Source organism: Lathamus discolor, chromosome 3 (assembly GCF_037157495.1).
Source record: "Lathamus discolor isolate bLatDis1 chromosome 3, bLatDis1.hap1, whole genome shotgun sequence".
Taxonomy (NCBI): Eukaryota; Metazoa; Chordata; class Aves; order Psittaciformes; family Psittacidae; genus Lathamus; species Lathamus discolor.
In genome coordinates, this window is record NC_088886.1 from 63,076,076 (window position 1) to 63,088,622 (window position 12,547).

Below are 12,547 nucleotides of genomic sequence, written 5' to 3' on the forward strand. Positions count from 1 at the left end.
TTAGCTTCTCACAGGGTTTTACTGAAGAAGCTGTGTTTCATCTCCCAGTAAGACCAAGACAAACTTGGATAGCTCCTTCTAAGCTTTTCAAATCATAATGCAAGATGAGGGCCCTCACATTTTATTCCATGGATAACATATACTTTCCCACCCATCACTTTTATCAATGAGAACATATACATCACGGGCTATCTTCTCTTTTCCAACAGAGTAAGGACATGCTTTTTAGTGACTGTATGTTAGAAAGGGGATCAGAAGTGAGTGTTATGACCTGCTGCCAAGCAATCTAGATATCTGTGTTTGAAACTAGATGAAACTCCAGTACAGACCTAAATTTACCAGGCACAAGTACATGAAATCCAATATTGATAATAATTTATGAAAGTAAGAATACTGATTCCTATAATACTGCAAACCTAGTTTATGATAACATAATTACTTACACTAATAACACTGCTTAGGCACAGTCTTGCTAATTATGATACTATAAATATTACTGATATCAAGCTTTTGTATTTGATTGCCCCTGGTAGGATCGTTTATCATGGTATCTCCTTTTACCTGTATTGCATTATTTTCCTTCCTTTCCCCTTGAATGCTCACTCGTGGACAAACCCATCCTGAGCGTATGCTCAAAATACATCACTAACTTCTCAATGGTGCAGCCTGGTTAACTTTATATGTTACTATTTAGTAGCAACGATCCAATGGTATAATTCAGCGCTAACGGCAATCAAATATACCACCAGTTATACTCTGTACGCCTTGTTCCTTTTAAATGCCTAACAGAGCCAGCTAGACAAGATTACACAGGGCTTTGTTTTCCACTCTTTTTCATGTGACCTGTTTCAAGTTAAGATTCCTTTGAATTATTAAATGCTTCCTTAAAGCGCCTTTTCACGCTACCTATTTAAAGTTAATTATTGATGTAGTGACAAGTGGAAACAACTAAGAATTAGAATTATTTTTCCCTCATTCAAAAGGATGTAAGAAACATCTTTGACAAGAGTTGTCTCTTTAGTAAAATACAAAGGTAATCCCAAATAGAACACTGAATGCAGCTTTAAAGAAGAATTACAACAAATCTCTGTTATATGAGTTGGAAATGCTGTGGATGCTTCCACAGGTGTTAAAGGAAGGACGTTTAGATGTAACCCTTTGAGCCTGGTTTAACTGCTTAACATAAGCAGATGGAAATGAAACTGCTTGTATCTTGGTTTATTTCTAAGCAGCGCATTATCCAGAGCTTTAGAAATAAGACTTTCTTTTCTCCTCAAAGGTAATACTATAATTTTCAGAGCTCCACAGAGAACAACAACAACGCGGGAGTCTCTAATCTCCTGCTAAATCCAACTCCAGCCATCAGTAACAGTAAGTGGAGATTTGGAAGTGCCAGACACTCCAAATCCTATTCTTTTGTAATTCTTTACTTTTTACAACATTTTCAACAGTGTTCTATCAGAGTTTTGGAAGGATAATCGATAGGCACGATGTATCACTGAAATCAGTCTTCAAAGTGAGCCCCCCTAGTAACTAGAAACAAAAGCTCAGCCTCCCTGCTGTGTGCGTATTTTGCTTAGAGCGGGAGCAGTAGGGCATCAGTAGGAAGCCAGTTACACCTCCCTGCTTCTCAGCATGGATGAGCCCATGTCCTGGTGGAGGGGGTGAGCAGCACGGGCATAGCTGCAACCCACTGCAGCTGGCAAATATCTCCAGAGATGCTTTTGTAGCAGGTAAGTACCACAGCAGACAAGAAAGGCAACCCAGAGATTAGGGTTTCAGAGAGACCATGTTTCTGTTCCTATTCCACTGCATACTTTCAGCGTTCTAATGATCTTGCATTATTTGGTGTCACCATTTGTTACTCTGCCTTGCAGGTGGGTTGGGAGTCAGCACACATGAAAGACAACGAGATGCTCAGGTACAACGACCAAAGGGGCACTCCTGATCCAGTCTTCCCTTTAATTCCTGGTTTGTGACAAGCTTTCTCAGCTGGTCAGCTCCAGTGCTGGAGAGTTTTCCTATCTCCTGACCGGAAAACCCAGGCACTTCTGGCACAGTGTTAGTATCAATGTGGATCGAGTTGATCTTCATTAAAACAAGCAGTTCCAGACCTTGTTCCAATACCTTTGTCATTTTACATCCTACGCTTTGTGTTTTTAAAGACCTGGTGTTATGAATGAAGGGGAGAGATCTTATTTATAGTACAAAAGTTATCCCATAATAAGTCCTTTCAATTTGTCTTCTTAAGCTGCCCTCAGGTATTTGTTTTACTTGGAAGAAAAAAGACTTGGTGACTACCTGTGACAGCAGAGGTAGAAGCAGAAGCAAGACAGCAGAGCAAGAAGCAGAAACTGCATACAATGGTTATGAAATTGCATCCAAATCAGTGTCACTATGCAGGAATGTAAATCAAACAACATACCTGTCCCGTCAGATCAGCAATACTGGGTACTGGTTTTCCTTTCTGATGGCGCATGGTTGCAGGGCTCTGTCCATTCCAGTCTTGGAGCTCCTCAATGCTTTTCAGGTAAAGAAGAGCTTGCAGTCCAGTACAGTAGTCATCGATAACAGTGAAATCTTGATTCTGGATTGCACTGCACACCTACAAAACATCAGTCCATTATCAGTGACATCCTGGCAAGGCAGCATCCGGCATTAGCAAACTCTTTGGATTTACTGATTATCAGAGGAACCTTTCTGCAACAACACTGGGAAAGAATGACAAGAATTCAGGGTATGAATTGGCTGCTTAGTCCTATGCTATAATACCACCACTGCAGTTCAGTAAAAGAAGGTTAGTAACACAAGGTTTCCTAATCACAGCCCTTAGACCAGACCTGAAGGCTGTTCAGAAGTAAGCCTGCAAGCCCAGCCCGAAGTGTGCCTTCTGGGGTGCTGATGCTGAGCATGCCAAACACAAACCACCCCAGGCCTTTGCCTGCAGACAGACAGTGGTACTCCCCAGCTTGCTCTGTTCAGGATGCACAGATATATCCAGTTAGGTCCCAGTCAAGTAAATCACAGAACCACAAACCTGTTGAGGCTGCAAGGTATCTCTAGACACTGCCTTGGCCAACCTCCCAGCTCACAGAAGGGTCAACTAGAAGAGGCTACCCAAGACTGTGCTGTCAAGGTGTGAGTATCTTCAGGGACTGCACAACCTGGCAACTGGAATAAGTGTTCATCCTCCCTTGCAGCTTTTCCTCCTATTTAAATGGAATCTCCTGAGTTCCCGTTTGTGCCCATTGCTTCTTGCTCTTTCACTGCATACTGCTGAGAAGAATTTAGCTCCAATGAGAATGTCTCAGCAAGCAACACCCATTAAGCTGACCCACCAGTATGAGCGAGCACTGCCAGGTACAGAACAGGACGGTCCCCTTCTGCTAATCCCCATTTGCCATGCAGTGGTACTGGGAGGCCAGGCCACTTTGGTTTAGATACTTTAGGTAGCAATATAGCTTTAATCATATAAAATAATGATTCCTGACCTGCAGAGCTTAACATGTAAACGCAAACCTACTGCGAGCAGGTAATAACTGGCCATTTATACACATATAATCTGTATATATATATATATGTGTGTGTATGTATATATAAGTGTATAATCTGTATATATATATACATAATCTGTGAATATATATGTGTATATATATGTATATATACATGCATAATCTGTATAACTGGCCATTTATAGAGATCCTTCTGGACCACTTTGTGGATACTCACTCAGATTTAAACCCAGACAGATGCAAACTGACAAGTGCATAAAAAAATCCCTGACTCTTCTCTGAACACCACCTCATTAGCTAAACTCTAATCATCCATCAGTGACGAGATGCAGGGTTGGTTGAGTCCCATTCATTGTCAGTCCCTGGAAAGGCTCTGAAATTCCAGATGTGTCAGTGTTTGCAGAACTCTGATTCAGCTTTTCTTCTAAAACCTAAAAAGAACACTTCTGGTAACACCTACACATACACATATAATGAACACCACAATGAAATAGCCATCTTTGTTAGAACATGAATATGTGCATGTGCACGGACACATCCACGCTCCTTGGACATGAAAACACACCGTGAATCATAACTTTGAGACTTTAAAAATATGTAAGGAGATATATACACTTGTTTTTTCCGATCTCAGGAGTCATCACACGACTTGCAATCCTGAAGACAGGTACCCATCACACTGTATAATACCACATCCTATGGCTGTAGAAGGGAAAATAAGGGCAAACTATAAAATAAGCACAAGAACATCTGCTATGCAATGCCATTTACATCACTCAAAATCTGTTTCTCTTGAGAAACAGTGTGGGCATTAATTAGGTCTGTTACAACTTCCACAAACCTCAAGACTTTGCTATTTCCAGAGCTATTATAGAGAACATCCTCATAATAATAGAAGTTATTTAACTGTAAAACTCAACTGTTGCATACTTAAACCAAGGATTTCTCTCTGTTTTCAGTGCAGGGGTAAGGCTTTCATTAGCTGTTCTTAAAACTACAAAAAACTGAAGGAAAAGATACAGTTAAAAGCTGTGTTATGTCACTTGAAACAAGTTCAGGCACTGTTGTCAAAACCCTGCAATGCTTTGACAGCATGTATACACATGAGATCCACTGGAGGATACCTGTAATAACCATATAAATAAAGAGGCTTTTACTGTTTTCCATCTGGTGGTGCAGTGCTATGAACTGCAGTCATACACAAATGATCAGAAGATGATACCACTCTAAAAGCCAACATTTGATCCCTGTGAGTCTATGGGTACTGGCTGCCTTCCCTGGAAAGCCAAGCAGGCTCCAGAACGGAAGGGAAAATGCAACTCTTCAAAGAAAAATGTAAATCTCAGCACTTAAAATAGCTGTTATCTGAAATGGAAAGGCTCAGAACCAGAATTAGTGCTTTCAGACAATCCTCCTCTCCTGTAGCAGCCTTATGACGATGGTGGTAAATGGTGCGGAGAATAAACCAAAGACATGCCTTTCACTGATTTCACTATGATAAAAGCAAGTGCTTATGCTTATGGGCCTTTCCTGGAGCAAGAGCTATTCAAAAACACCTATGAAACTAACAGATACAGTTTTGCCATGGTTTTGGCCAAACATTCCAAGCTTGGGAATTTCTTACATTACACATATCAGATGTGAGGTTAAGGCTTACAGTATCTCCCATGAATCAGTGTAGAAGCCTTTGCTGCATCTCAGAAGGTGGTGAACAAAGTCAAGCTAAAAGGTCACCCTGACCCATCAGCCATGACAATTTCTACACCACAGAGAGAGGTTTTTAGCATCATCCCTGGCTGCCTCAGCATCACCAGTTTAAATGACCCTTGTGCTCTCTTTTCAGCACGAGAGAAGCGGCAGGGCAATAAACCAGGTAAGAATCAAACTCACGCATCTGGAAACATTGCAGAAGAACTGACTTGACCCATCTCCACACATCATTAATGTCCCCACTACACTCCTGCTGCCTGCACTGGGAATAGGCATGCTTCCCCTCCCTTGCAAAGCTAAGCATCCAGGTCTTGCTCGCACTGATCAGAGCAGCAGCATGAAACTGAACTGCAGCCAGCACTGCCCACTCAGCTCCTCCCCTCGGCATCAGGCATTTATTAAGCAGTCATTTAATCCCAGACTGGTTGGGGTTGAAGGGACCTTAAAGCTCATCCAGTTCCAGCCCCCTGCCATGGGCAGGAACACCTTCCACTAGAGCAGCTAGCTCCAAGCATGGCAGAGATGGCATCTATTTAAGATCCTTTCATCCCAAATGATCCAAATGAATCTGTGTAAATTAACACTCAGCTATTCACTGACCCACGCTTTCACCTGAAACACAGAATCACAGTAACAACTAGGTTGGAAAAGACCTTTATGACCATCAAGTCCAACCTTCACATTTAGGTAGGAAGTAGCTTTTTCTTCTTTGGAAGGCAAGAGACAGGCCCTGTGAGCAAACTAAGGGACAGAGTGAGGTCCAGACCACAACAAAGCTGTTAGCTGTCCTCCTGTCTGTGTCCTGGGTTTAGCAGTAGCAGTCATTTTTCTCCTCCTTAGTAGCTGGTGCAGCGCTGTGTTTTGACTTTCAGCCTGGGAACAGAGCTGATAACACCGATGTTTTCAGTTGTTGCTCAGTAATGTTTATTCTGGCCAAGGACTTTGTGAGTCTCATGCTCTGCCAGGGATGAGGGGAGGCCGGGAGGAAGCAGAGACAGGACACCTGACCCAAACTAGCCAAAGAGGTATTCCATACCACAGCACGTCATGCCCAGGGAGGTAACTGGGAGTTACCCGGAAGGGCATGGGCTCTCTTCGGGGGGGAGTCAAACTCGTTCGGCGGTGGTATCGTATTCTCTTCCCTTGTTATTTTCTCTTATCAATATTATTATTGGTGGTAGCAGCAGTGGTTTGTGTTATACCTTAGTTACTGGGCTGTGCTTATCTCAACCCGTGGGAGTTACATTCTTTTGATGATTCTCCTCCCCATCCCCCGGGGAGCAGGGTGGGGCGGGGAGGGAAGGAAAGAAAGAGGGAGAAAAGGGGGGGGAGTGAGTGAATAAGCTGTGTGGCTCAGTTTAAACCACCACAGTCTGTCTCTAGCTTTGGACCAGGACTTGGGCTAGAAGAGAAAGGTGCTACATTTTTAACATATATTATTCAAATTGCACTACTATACAAGGAGATCATTTTGCATTAGCTTGGTTTGACTGCTCTGTAGAACTCTTACAATCCCATTTTTAACATCTGACCTCCTCCCCTTTCGCCCCAGGGCAAGACTCCAATGATTGCCCCTTATATCCCAAAAGAGACAAGCGGGCCAACATGCTATGTCCGATCAATTATATCATGCTCTCAGTATTCCTGAAATCTAAACCTGTCCAGTATGAATTGCAACCGTAGGTTACAATTCTAATCTACACGGACATGTCTGAGATGCTTAAGGACACAATGCCTGCTTTGCTGCTGGTAAATCAAGCATACACCAAACGATCTCATTGGGGAATGGGGATGTGAAAATGAATCACAGACTAAGGCTCTAACTGAACTTGTTCTGCAAAAGGCAATGATGGGAGAGGCACGCAAAGGCCCCTGCTGATGTCCTGCATGAGAAATGACCCGTTTGCTCTCTTACTAAATAAACACAAATACTGAGTCCAACTTTGTCAAAGGATCCCAAGCCATTACAAACCTGACTTGAGGAACTGGAGCAAGCTGTCAGGAGATTATCATTGTGTAACAAGGATTCTGCAGGTGACAGGATTTTCAGTAACCACTCACTTTGATCTAAAACTTTTAATTCCTGTATTTTGAAGAACAAGTTCACTACTGGTGACAGGTACAACCACATCACTTACAGAACACCGTAAATGCCTTTGCAGCAGAATCATTCCACGACAGAGAGATGGCGATTTCTGAAGTCTTTACTGAAGCAAATTGCTCTGTGTCAGACCCTTTAGGTTCTGTCCCTAGTCTTTGTTTCTAGGAGCAATGGGAAAGGTTGCTCCAGAAAACTTACCCAGACATCGCGTTTTGGTTTTGTTGCCCAAACCTGGATGTGGTTCCTGCCCAAACTTTGGCATATCCTGGGGGTCTGTCTGAAAGACCTGTGCTATCTGTGCAGAACATGGACAACGTAGCTAAGGCATTTCCAGCCAGATCATTCACTAAAGCAATTTCTGTTCAATGATGTGCTTGCGTTTTCCCACTGGGGGATGTTGCAGAGGAGAAGACATTTTCTTTAACTCTAGAAAGAGGAAACAATGCACCCCCCTTCATGTACTGTTCTTTTCCCTTTCTCTTACCCCACTACCTTCAGTTTTTATATAAACTCATTATTATATGGTGAAATCCCAGCTGGGCAGGTGATGGTTGGGAAGATGCTGTCAAAAATGGACCTATTCCCCACCTGCATTCTTTCTATTCCACCAATAGCAGAGATTTCAGGAGAGGAGATGCAGATCTAGATATGCCCAGGGAGGTTGTGAATGCTCCATCCCTGGCAGTGTTCAAGGCCAGGTTGGATGAAGCCTTGTGTGGGATGGTTTAGTGTGAGGTGTCCCTGCCCATGGCAGGGGGGTTGGAACTGGATGATCTGGATGAGGTCCTTTCCAACACTAACTATTCTATGATTCTATGCTTGCACCAGTTCTTCCCTACGCTACTTTTAACTAACATGATGTAGTGTGTGTATAATCTCATGTACTGCTAGTTCACCGCAAGAGGCTGAAGCAGGGCAGAGAATCCAGCCTGTTTAATAACATGTTGCCTTGCAATGAGTGTTAAGTATTCTTGGTGTGACTAAATCTGTGGGAACAAGAATGCTGCAGTGTTTGGCAGCAGTCATGGCCCTATTCCGAATTGACAGAAAGCATTACTAAAATCCTTTGCCAAGAATGAATCTGTGATAAGGACACAATAGCTTGGAGAAAATGTTAGTTTTTACACCCCTCTGAAATAAACATTTCTCTCTGCAGAACATGGGTGTAAAACAATTGTCAGTTCTGGAAAACAGAAGGAACAGTACGGAGGCAAATGGGTGGCAATGATACACAGCCTACAGGTTAAAAGATTGATGGGTAGAGATTTGTATACATAAACACAAATCACATCGCTTGACTGCTCTACCATATTAGTTTCCACTTGTTGTAGCTGTACAGCATCAAAGGGACATCACTCATGTCCCCATATATTGCGTTTAGCGGTAATGGAAAGGACTACCCAAAAAAAAGGAACCCAGAAAAAAAAAATCAAAGCAAGAGTTTCTAAGTAGTTTCCTGGCAATTGAGACAGAGGCTCTTTCATCTGTGCTCTAACTGTGGCAGGGCATTGATTTAAACTCCTTCTGAGATCTCAAATGCTTTTATATTCTTAGGTCTTGCTGGCTGCTTTCTTTCTCCCTTCCCCCCCCCCCACCATGATAAAATTCCAGCATTTAGCAGAATGGCATCTTGCTTCCCCTGAAGATGGAGACTTAATTCAGCTCTGGCTCTAAACTGCAGAGGATCTCTGCAAAAAATAGCTCTCAAAATGCTATCAGATTAGGAATTTGGCTTTTGACTTCACAATTCTGATATTCTTACCACAGCAAGTGGATAAACAACTATCATACCTGTGAGTGGTTTTACAATGGATTAACAATTCCACATTTCCATTAATATGGTTGACTTCCTTTGGAATACTTTTGGCTGATATGCCCAAATGGTTAGCAAAAGATTTACTGGTTAGATTTTAGATGATAATATATTTCCAATTTGAGCATTATTTACCATCTTTCTCTATTAAAAATCCTTCCTGATAAGCACTGAAGACATAAATCCACCTTCCTGTTAGACAAACGTGTATGAATGACTCCAAGCTGGTTTTCCACGTAGAGCTGAGGCTGCTGCTTTTCTGATGAGTATCTATTGATTAAGATTCTGGTGGAAAAAGACTGAAGTTGTAAATGAATTCAAGGTGCTTCAGGAAGGATTCTGTTTGTGCCCACCTGGGTATCCATATGAATCCACAGCTTTTGTTGTAGTGGACAAGAGCATGATTATAAGCTGGGTAAGGCATACATATGGTGTAAAATGTATTCTCAAAAGCAGCTAGCAAAAATTGACTCAAGTAAAGGGAGATCTTCCTGGGCCATGCAATCTATATGCTGCAGAGCTCTTGCCTATGGAAATGAAAACGCATGTTTCCCAGCCCCTGTACAATGATTTAGATGTGCCCAGCTCTACCAAGTGAAAAGCCTTGGCTGGCTGACACAGGACTCATAATAATGCGCTATGGGAATAACAAGACAAGTAAAATACCCTCTGAGAGAGGTTGCTGTGCTTCCAATCTTCAGGATGCCAAGGTCTATGGAAACACTGCCTGTATAACAATGGTTCCTCCTCCTCATGTCTCTTTGAACACTGACTTACCACCACATTAACTGTGTAGCCTAAATTATCCCTTCTAGCAGCAATTGTTACTTTTGTTAGAGGATATTGGGATTAAGAACACAAGGGGACGTGGATTATCGGACACCGTGGTGCACTCTCTGGAAAAAAATTCTTTGTTTTAAAGCACAAATCTGTAAGTAAGAAAAAGCTTCCCAAATATTGATACAGTACAGACGGAATGATTTGATTCATTCACATTAGCTGCTCAAATGACTCTGTAGACACAGGTTAGCAGATGGGATGTTACTTAACAAGGCTTGAGTTACTGCATCGGGACGCAGAGCTGATTTGGACGAGGGACCACAAGTAAGGAAATCAGGATGCAGTAAGCGGCCAGCAAGAGCCACCCAGCATGTGTTGAAGCCGCAGCAGCCTCCCGAGATGAAAAGATTCCCTAGCACCAAAGTGACTCCCACTGGCACAGAGACCCCAAAGGACCTGATTTGGGGGGCTGAAAGACAAGACCCTGTTTGTGTATTGCGCTCCAGAAACCTTGGGCAACAGCGAAGGAGGAAAAAAAAGTCTAGAATCCATTAGAGGCTTATCAGATGAGGCCACGGCAGGGGATAAGAGCGCTGTAAGGGATCCTTCAGGAATGTTATCCAAAGCATTAATTCCTAGCCTACTCAGATGTGTTTTTCCTCCCCTTAAATTCTTCTCTGCCAATTAATGCATCTTTGATCTAAATCGCTCAGAACTGGGTGTTTGGGAGTGGAAAACGGGTACTTACCACGGGAGCCTGAGTGATGCAACTCTGCATCCCGTGTCTTTGAGAGGGGAAATGCAGAAGAAATTGAGAATATTCAGAAGGCTCCCTGAGGTAACTGTGGCTTTTTTTTCCCTGTCAACCACCCCTAGAGGAATGGGTATATTTCCTTATCTCACTAAAGCATTCTGTCTGTTCTCGGAACTACAAAGTGGACCTTTATGCAGTAGGTGGGCGCACACACTGATAGAAGTGCTGATCGCGATCATCTTCCCTAAGAAAACAATATGATTCCATGTGCCTTGAGCATTGAGGAGAGTGGAAAACAGCCTCATCAGCAGCCACCTATAGCAAATTGTATCACTGCGCTGTAGATCTACAAAACGAAAGGTATCATCTTTGAAAGCAGATGAACTAACTCCCTCGTGTAAAAAGCCCAAACACATACAGAGGCTCTACAACTCTCTAAATATATGTTGAATATAATTTCATGTTCCATTTATTAACACCCAAAAGTCTTTCCTCTCTCTTTATTCTAAGTACTGTTGTGGAAATCCTCCAGCTCTCCCAGCAGTTCTACACATGCTGGTACTGCATCAGAAGCAGTGCCAAACAGGTGTAGATTTAATTCACTCATTTCCATGGGCTGCGTCCTTCAGCTCCTCCAAAGGTATTTCTAAAGCAGGTATCAGCTAAGCTGCTCAGATCTGCTGGTTTGATGTTAAAAAGTCATCAAGTAACGCAACACAGTCAGAAGTCAGCAATGTTTTAAAGACTGGGTTTTCTAAGAGCTAACCAACAGCAACACCACCCGCTCAGGATAGGGCCTGGAGCACAAGTGTGATGGGGAACGGCTGAGGGACCTGGGGGGTTCAGTCTGGAGCAGAGAAGGCTCAGGGGGGACCTTATCGCTCCCTACAACTGCCTGACAGGAGGATGGAGCCAGGAGGGGCTGGGCTCTGCTTCCAAGGAACAAGGGATGGGACAAGGGAAAATGGCCTCAAGCTGCACCAGGGCAGGTTTGGATGGAGCTGAGGAACAATTCCTTCCCCAGAGGGTGCTCAGGCATTGGAACAGGCTGCCCAGGGCAGGGCTGGAGTCACCGTCCCTGCAAGTGTGCACACACCGTGGAGACGAGGCCTCAGTGCCATGGGTCAGTGGTGGCCTTGGCAGGGCTGGGGTAAGGGCTGGACTGGGAGAGCTTAAAGGGCTTTTCCAACCTGGTTGATCCTGTGATTCTCAGGTCCATTGTTCCATTTTTAATTTGAACATGTCCAGTTTGCAATGGGAGTTAATTGGAATGAAAAGGTCAAAACTAAACTAAGTTGCAGGAAGACTGAAACAAAGGTCACTGTCACCCAAACATCTTTTTTTTTTTCTTTAAATGTGTTAATTCCACACATTTTGAGAGTTTTGATTATCAGTTTAAACTGGAAAACACTTTGACCTTTGTGACAGAGTAACTATTTCCTGATTAGTGGTAATACTCAGGTTCATTAATGCATCCTGGATCCAGCATAAAGCCGCAGCATTGCTCATCCCAGGCCACAGGACCAGATGCGGCAGGGCCTTGAACTCACATCTATTTTGATTAAATGAAATTGGTCAAAGAAAAACCCTCTCCCCACAGAAGTTTCCAACAAACCCTAATGAGAACCATGCACTGAGGGACATCCTCCTGCAACCACACGTTTGAAAGCTGCAAACCTCTCACAATCAAACAGAAAAGCAATTTTTCCATTGCGGAACCTCAGCCCAGCCCTGCAGTGATTAACCCCTCATCCCTGGGAGCCTTTCCCTCTAGTACTCACATTGTATTTCAGCTAAAATTGCTTCCATCCTTTATCAGCTTGCCTGTCCAAATCTGCGCAGCGGCTGCTGTGTCCATTGAAGAATGAGATGCACGT

The 12,547-nt window shown here is 43.2% G+C and overlaps 1 protein-coding gene across 3 annotated transcripts in view; it reads right to left on the minus strand.

Moving 5' to 3' along the window:
* DPYD (dihydropyrimidine dehydrogenase) overlaps positions 1-12,547 on the minus strand; it is a 353,065-nt gene that overhangs the window by 41,923 nt on the left and 298,595 nt on the right. For all 3 annotated transcript variants that reach the window (XM_065675625.1, XM_065675624.1, XM_065675626.1), the window contains one exon: positions 2,426-2,605. In XM_065675625.1, the coding sequence (XP_065531697.1) occupies positions 2,426-2,605 (180 nt within the window). The remainder of the gene's footprint in view (positions 1-2,425; positions 2,606-12,547) is intronic.